The following is a 7595-nucleotide window of genomic DNA, read 5'->3' on the forward strand; positions in this document are numbered from 1 at the left end:
ATTGAAGGATGATATGTTTCTGTATGTTGAAGACTGAAAATGATCTAGAAATAAAACTTTTAGAATTCATAAGCATATTTCACAAGGCTGCTGGATAGAAAACCAATATATAAGAATTATGTCTCCGCCGGGCATGGTGGCTCACGCCTGTAATCCCAGCACTTTGGGAGGTCGATGTGGGTGAATCACGAGGTCAGGATTTCAAGAGCACCCTGGCCAAGATGGTGAAACCCTATCTCTACCAAAAATACAAAACTTAGCGGGGCGTGATGGAGGGCGCCTGTAATCCCAGCTACTCAGGTGGCTGAGGCAGAGAATTGCTTGAATCCCGGAGGTGGGGGATGCAGTGAGCAGAGATCGCGCCACTGCACTCCAGCCTGGGTGACACAGCGAGACTCTGTCGCCAAAGAGAAAAATGAAAGAAAGATAAAAGAATGATGTCTCTACATACCAGCTCAAACACTTAGAATATAACATTTCAAAGAATGATACATGTCTCACAGCATCAAAAAGCTAGAAATAAAGTTCACAAAAGATGCGCAAGACTTCTTTGCAGAGGGCTGTAAAGCTTTATTGGGAGAATTGTAATGAACAAATTTCCAACATAGGAGCAGCCTGCATCATTTCAGCGTGTCTTCTTTTAACACTGTCATTGCTTTTCACCTGTAACAGAAACGTAACAATTGGGAACATGACTTAGCAACAGATTATTTAAATGACCCTAAAGGCATACAAAACACACTACAGTTTGGATTTTATTAAATGGAATAGAAACAAAACCCAAAGGGTGATCCTGTGTCTTACATCCAATTAAACCTCTCTATACACTTTGAGGACAGACCTGCAGAATTTAAAGGTAATTTCTTCCCTAAACATCCAGTGCTTCCTTTCAATTCAAAAGCACTTACAATTCACAGTCAGCAATTTGGAAAACACATGTGTAAAACATACTTCAGTTGATTAGTCAGGAAGTACTAAAGTCATGGTCTTTCAACTTTAAATCTGATCAATCCATGTCTCTAAAGCTGAAACTTCCATGTAACATTTGATATGGTGAGAGATGATTATATCACATATGTGTCGACAGTCTTATTAGAAATGCTGGCTCATGAAGACTGACAGTGCGGCAGGCAGCGTGCATAGCACAGGCATCTTACTCACACCCATGCTGAGCATCACTGACCTACATGCCACAGATGATAGGAACTAACCGGTCTCTCACCAGTTGATAATTTCATCACTCAAGGTTTCCGTGAGGAAAGATTTTAAAAGCAATTGTTCATTAAAAGCCAGACAAACCCAGCCTGGGCAACATAGTGAGACCTCATCTCGACAAAAAAAAATTTTTTTTTTACTTTAACAAAAAAAAAAAAAAAAAAAAACAACTTAAGGCACGGTGGCTTGTGCATGGACTTTCAGCCACTCAGGAGGCTGAGGTGGGAGGACTGCTTTACCCAGGGAGCCAGAGGTGGCAGTGAGCTGAAATCACACCACTGTACTCCAGCCTGGGTGACAGACTGAGACTCTGTCTCAAACAAACAAACAAAGAGGAGGGAGAATTCACAATTTGACAAGATACTACGATAGGTATTCAGCTCTCCACACGGAAAAACTAGGATGAAGCAGAGTGACCGCTCACTTTCTTAGGAGCAATGAAATCTCAATTTAGAGATTTTCAGATGACTCAGGCCAGGGTTTCATGATTTGGAATCAACACATCATGCGAAGCAGATGATCTCTGTATCCCATGCATTCGATGCAACGGGATCAGAGTATGAAAGAACCAGAAGGGAAAATGGTTTTCAAATCTCTGACTTCAACTCACTATTTTCATAAGAACTAAAGACAGGTTTAGAAGTGAAAGGACTCACTCAGCATCTCGCCAAGGCTGTGAGAGCTGGTACTAGAACCCGCATCAGTGCTTCGGCATTTTTCACACCAAGTGATGGGTGTTACAAATGTGTTATGTATTTGTTAAAAGCAGATCTTTACAAAAGCATCTGAAAACTATGAGCTATTGGTTCAAGGATTTAGACTCAAATCTTCATTCAACATGGCTTTGACTCAGTTTGTTTCTATATCTGACAGCCTATCAGTCGGGTGCTGGGGCCTGAACTACGTTTCAAATAACCTTTCTATATAAGAACTCTAGTATTACAGAGGCAGTACTGTTACCTCTCTGCTATTAAAAATATAATGCTGGGTCGGGCTCCGTGGCTCTCGCCCGTAATCCCGGAAATTTCAAAGGGCGAGGCACGTGGATAACCCAAGGCCAGGAGTTCGGGACCAACCTGTGCAAAGGAACGAAACCCCCATCTCTACTAAACATATGAAAATTAGCTGGGAACGGTGGAGCACGTCTGTAAGCCTGGCTACTCGGGAGGCACACGCAGGAGAATGACTTGAACCCGGGAGGCCGAAGTTCCAGTGACCGAGGTGGTACCACTGCACTCCAGCTTGGTCGACAGAGCGAGACTCTGTCTCAAAAAATAACTATTATTATTATAATATGATACTGTGGAAACAGACACCCTACGATTTGCATGTCTAATGGATTGCCTACCTTATTCAGGCCTTTTCACCTCCTCTGGATTTGGCAGGCTCATCTCCTGGACATCAGGACCATCTTCACGCTCATAATCAGTCGTCGGGCGAACCTCTTCCTGGCTCTCAGCTTCAGGCTCTGGCCCTTGAAAATAAAAAATACATATCAATTTAAGCAGTAAAACATAAAATATCAATAAGAAAATAATACTCATGCTCTCTGTGTTATTATATCAAAGCTTTAGCTACTATAATGATAGATGTGTTGATAAGAATCCCACGAACATTATTTCAGCAGTCTGTTAGCAGAAAACAGGAAAACAAGGTGTTCCAAATATTACCCTCTTCCTTTCCGAAGACTGCCCTCAGACAACTTTGTGGCCTCCTTTGCTCTTCTCTGTTATTCTACTTCTGATTGTCCTTACCTCATCAAATGACTCAAGGCTGAAATCCTGTCTCTCACAGCACTTACACTCCTAGCACTTAGACTCTCCTACGGCCTGAGTAGCCACCAATCAACGCGAGTTGAAAAAAGGTCTTTAAAAAATACATGAAAAAGCCCAAACTGCAGAACATTCTGCAAACCAACTGGTCTATCCTCTTCAAAAATGTCCATATCATGAATGACAAAGAAAAATTAAGGAAACATTCCAGATTAAAGGAAACTAAAAACACCTGAAAAGCACATGCAAGACGTGATCCTGAACCGGACTCTGGATCAGAAAAAGAAATCCTATCAATAACACTATCTGGGCCGGGCGTGGGGTCTCACGCCTGCAATCCAAACACTTTGGGATGCCAAGGTGGGCAGATCAGGTGAGGTCAGAAGTTCAAGACCGCAGTGGCAGGCGCCCGTAGTCCCAGCTACACGGCAGGCTGAGGCGTGAGAATCCCTAGAACCTGGGAGGTGTAGGTTGCAGTGAGCCAAGATCGCACTACTGCACTCCAGCCTGGGCAACGGAGGGAGACTCCGTCTCAACAAAGAATAACGAAAGGAAGAAAGAAGTTGTCTAGGGAGCTGGCAAAATTTGAGTATGCACTGCGTATTAAATGACTGCATTTTCTCATTGTTAAATTTCCTGATTTTGATCTTTCTGCAGTGATGATCCAAGAAATGACTTTCTCTTTGTGCTGACGATATACACACCCTCAAGTACATAGGGGAAAGGACCATGATACCTGAAACTTTATCTAAACAAGTCAGCATTAATAACAGTAAACATATATCCGCGTGTGGGTGTTTGTGAGTGTGTGGGCAGCCGGGTAAAAGAGGGAGGGAAGAGACATGAAACGTACGGAGAGAAAGCTATTAATAATTGGCGAATCTAGGTGAAAAGTATATGAGTTCGTTGTACTATTCTTGCAAATTTTCTATAAATATTATATCTTGAATATAGACAGAGTAAAAATTTTAAAGAATATATGACAACTACACTGAAGTTTAGGAAGAGAGGAGGTTTTCTTTTGATTGTGGTAAAAAATACACATATCCTCAAACTTACCGTCTTTTTTTAAGTGGTACGGTTCACTAAGGAGTTATGTCTGCAACATTACCAGCCACTAGGCACAAACTTCGAATCTCTGTTTTCCTATACCATGAAACCTTGATTTATTTACTTCTTTGTTTGTTTGTTTATTAGCAATGAGGTCTTGCTGTGTTTCCCAGGCTGGGCTTGAACGCCAGGGCTCAAGCGATCCTCTCACCTCAGCCTCCCAAGTAGCTGGGACTATGAGTGCACAGCGTTCAGCCCAGCTTGAGACCTCTCTCCTAAATGACAATCTGAGGATAAACCACAGGACATGCATAATGCTTATATTCAGCTGTAGAGTACCAAGAGCACTGTGCATCACCTAAGAAATCGGAAGTCTACAACATGGATAGGATTTCAGTTACAATTACAATGTCAATTTCTGAAGGACTGATTAGCTGAATGGATTTGAGGACTACAGAAAATCTTACAGTCACAACACCCATTACCTACTGGGGTAAACAGAAACTTAACTTTGTTCAAACAAAGTTATATTTAGGTCCGAAGGTCCCAAATGTAATATTCCATAAATGAACCCCGTGAAGAACAAAGCACCAAATATAACATTGTTTGTGAATCACACAAGATACACTATCCCGCACTTAGAATAAGGGAGTGGGTGGACAGCAAGTAATGGGCATTGTTATCAGTCATATTCTAGAAACTTTTAACAATGAATCCCTGGAATAATCCATGACCTCAGTTACATAAATGTTTCCTTTCAAAACATTTTATCTTGGAGAAATTATTTCCACCTCATGTTAACCCCAGGATAACTCCTTTTCTGCTTTTCCAACCATAAAAGGATTTAATCACCTCCTAAAAGCCACTTAGAAAATCACTAAACCAGCTACCTGTATGGCAGTATCCTCGTTTATCCAGCTTTTATCAAACGTACCATATAAAAATATCAATCAAAGGAAACGGTGGCCAACATTCAGTGACTCAGTTTTTGGAGCTGCTCCTGCTCCTCTCAACTGGGTCTCTTCTTGGGCCAGTACTAAGCTACCTTACAGTAAAGCATTTGAGTTTTAAGCATTTTCAGCAAAATCTTTCCTTCTTTATAGCAACACAGATGATAGGAAGACACAAACCTTGGAACAAAGTACAAATTGTGTATTCACCAGTCAAGGGTTCTCGGATAAAACACAATCCCGGCACCTCTATTCTCTCATTCATAAAGTCGAGAAATTTTATCATAGTGAGGGATTTGCCTAAGCTAAGCTGCAAACTACATAGCCTCCTGGCTTTTCCAGTCAATTTCAGGCATTCTTTCCATTGATTTCTTTCCTCCTGTTCCCGCTATGTGACAATGCATAACACACACACACATGCACACACGCACACGCACACACACAGACACACACACCAGCGGGCATTCTTCTTCCCTTTCCATCACCTTGCCCTGCAGATGCTCCCTCATCCTCTCCCTCCTGAGCAGGTGCAGGATCCTGACTTTGAGTTGCTGGTTCCCCTTCTTCAGGTTTTGGTGGTTCCACTTCTTCATCACTGAACTGCTCGGGCTGGGGAATATGTGTGGGTGTGCAAATAAAGAAAAAAAAAAAAAAAACAAGTTTTGCTATTGATACAAAATTTTACATATATACACAGAATACATAGCTGTTTCTGATCATAACTAAGCCTAAAGACATTTCTCCAACTCTATTCTCTATGGCCAAGAAGGTTACTCTACCCACAGGGAGGTTACTGTGAGAAAAGTGACGCACAAGGACTTTGGAAGCTATTATACTCTGTGTTGGAATACATGTGTACGATCCGTCATTAACAAACAAAGCATGAGAAAGAAGTCATGGGCAAAAGCTGAAGAACACGAGAGGAAAAACAAAAAATCCTCCACAATCAACGTTTCCTTCATCAGACGCCATAATCATGTTTTATCAGCAGGAAAGACGTTTCTCAGCATTTCCATACTAATGCAACAACACTATCACAAAAATTAATTTCTGCTAATAGAAAACATCGAATTAACGTTTAAGCGCTCACCAGCATAGGCCCAATCACTTCAGGAGGCTCTACATAGCGTCTTGGCCTACGCCGATAGGTCGATCTTCCTCGCCAACTCATATTTCACACTGAAAACAGACAACCGTGATTGGGAACATGCGCTCCAGAGGGCTGCCATATTCGATCACTTCCATGGATCAATGTTAACTTGTCGTTTTAATTTTGAAAATACTGTCAAAATAAGTCCCAGAGTTAAGCATACGTGTGTACATTTTCTAAGTGCCTACAAAGCCATTTATGCTGGCCAAGCTGGCAGAGCAGTCATCTTAAGGCGTGTGGCAAGAGGCAGAGGACATTTTTTTCTAAATTTCTTTTGGACCGCGGTCTCGCTGTGCTGCTCAGGCTGGAGTGCAGCGGCGCCATCACAGCTCACTGCAGCCTCGACCTCCTGCTCAAGGGATCCTCCCGCCTCTGTGTCCCGAGTAACTCGGACTATAGGCGAGCGCCACTGTGCCCCGCAGATAGAGGTCATTTCTGATGAGGTTTAGTTTCACAAGCGGACTCCCCACGAAAACATTAGTGAATCGCAATTCCCGTGATCGCTGCTTTGGGCAACTCCCGCTTCCTAGAGCCATTCACCCCCTCTCACATCAAGTTTGGTTGCACCACACTGCCTCGCCCACTCCTTCCCACTTTTCCCAGACCTTCCATGGCGTATGTGAGACCTTGCAGTGCTTCTCACTCAGGCGCTCCACACTCCACACCGCTGGGGGGCGCTCACCAGGCCGTAGCCTTCCCAGGTGCCAGGTTCCTTCTTTACCGCCCGCCTTGCCCCCACCGGGCACCCTATTCAGGATCTGCCCTGTGTCGTTGGAGGATCTCGGCACCTCGGGACTTCCATCCCCCAAACGGCACTCACCCCATCTTCACCTGAGCCCCTGACTGCCTTCCCTCCCGGCCCACCTTCCTCCCTGTCCAGGCCCCCTGACGACCACAAAGTCGATGGTGGCATAGCAGCCTGAGAAGAGAAGGAGGACGACCTCGAGGTCCTTCTCCCTCAGAGGCCACAGACGAGGAAGCGGGATCCACCGGACCCACCGAGGCCCTCTTCACCCTCACTCACACTTCAGCCCCCGGGATAACTGGCCTGCAGACCTACCAGACGAATCTCAGTAGGGGAAAAAGAGTCCGGATGGCAAGAACGAGACCGCACAGCCTCACAGCTCCCTGGCGTTCTTCACGTGGGCTAACGGGCAGGGCGGAAGACGCCCAGTGAACATGCGCACTGAGACGGGGGCCCAGGGAGCATGCGCGGCTGTGGGCCTGGGCGGGCTGCCGTTCCCAGCCCAATGCCCCAAACCCCCGGTTCCCATCCAGTGAGGATAATAGAATCCAACTGCCCTTTGCTGTTCCCTATGTTTCTGGGACTCAAATACCTCAAGTAGTGCTCCCCTCAAAACTCACTCGATTTTCAACTGAACTGACCCCCGACACACACACATACACACACATACACACACACACACACACACACACACACACACACACACACATACC

At 44.5% G+C, this 7595-nt stretch overlaps 1 protein-coding gene across 2 annotated transcripts; it reads right to left on the reverse strand.

The window, feature by feature from the left end:
- Positions 1-2472: 2472 nt before the first annotated feature.
- Positions 2473-7295, reverse strand: LOC140710880 (G antigen 10-like). Of its 2 annotated transcripts, XM_073013706.1 has the most exons (4): positions 7198-7295; positions 6078-6166; positions 5473-5596; positions 2473-2689 (listed from the first exon to the last, which is right to left on the reverse strand). In XM_073013706.1, exons 2-4 carry the CDS (start codon positions 6156-6158, stop codon positions 2565-2567), a joined length of 330 nt encoding a protein of 109 aa, XP_072869807.1. In that variant the 5' UTR covers positions 6159-6166; positions 7198-7295; the 3' UTR covers positions 2473-2564. The 2 variants fall into 2 exon arrangements, with proteins under 2 accessions (XP_072869807.1, XP_072869806.1); XM_073013705.1 differs by lacking the exon at positions 2473-2689 and having other exon boundaries at positions 5242-5596.
- Between the last annotated feature and the right edge of the window lie 300 nt (positions 7296-7595).

This window comes from Chlorocebus sabaeus, chromosome X (assembly GCF_047675955.1).
Source record: "Chlorocebus sabaeus isolate Y175 chromosome X, mChlSab1.0.hap1, whole genome shotgun sequence".
In the NCBI taxonomy this organism is placed as follows: Eukaryota; Metazoa; Chordata; class Mammalia; order Primates; family Cercopithecidae; genus Chlorocebus; species Chlorocebus sabaeus.

Coding starts and splice junctions, on each gene's coding strand:
- LOC140710880 (XM_073013705.1), bottom strand. CDS start 6,158: ATGAGTTGGCGAGGAAGATCGACCTATCGGCGTAGGCCAAGACGCTAT. Junction 5,597..6,077: donor AAGTGATTGGGCCTATGCTG/GTGAGCGCTTAA, acceptor CATATTCCCCAG/CCCGAGCAGTTCAGTGATGA.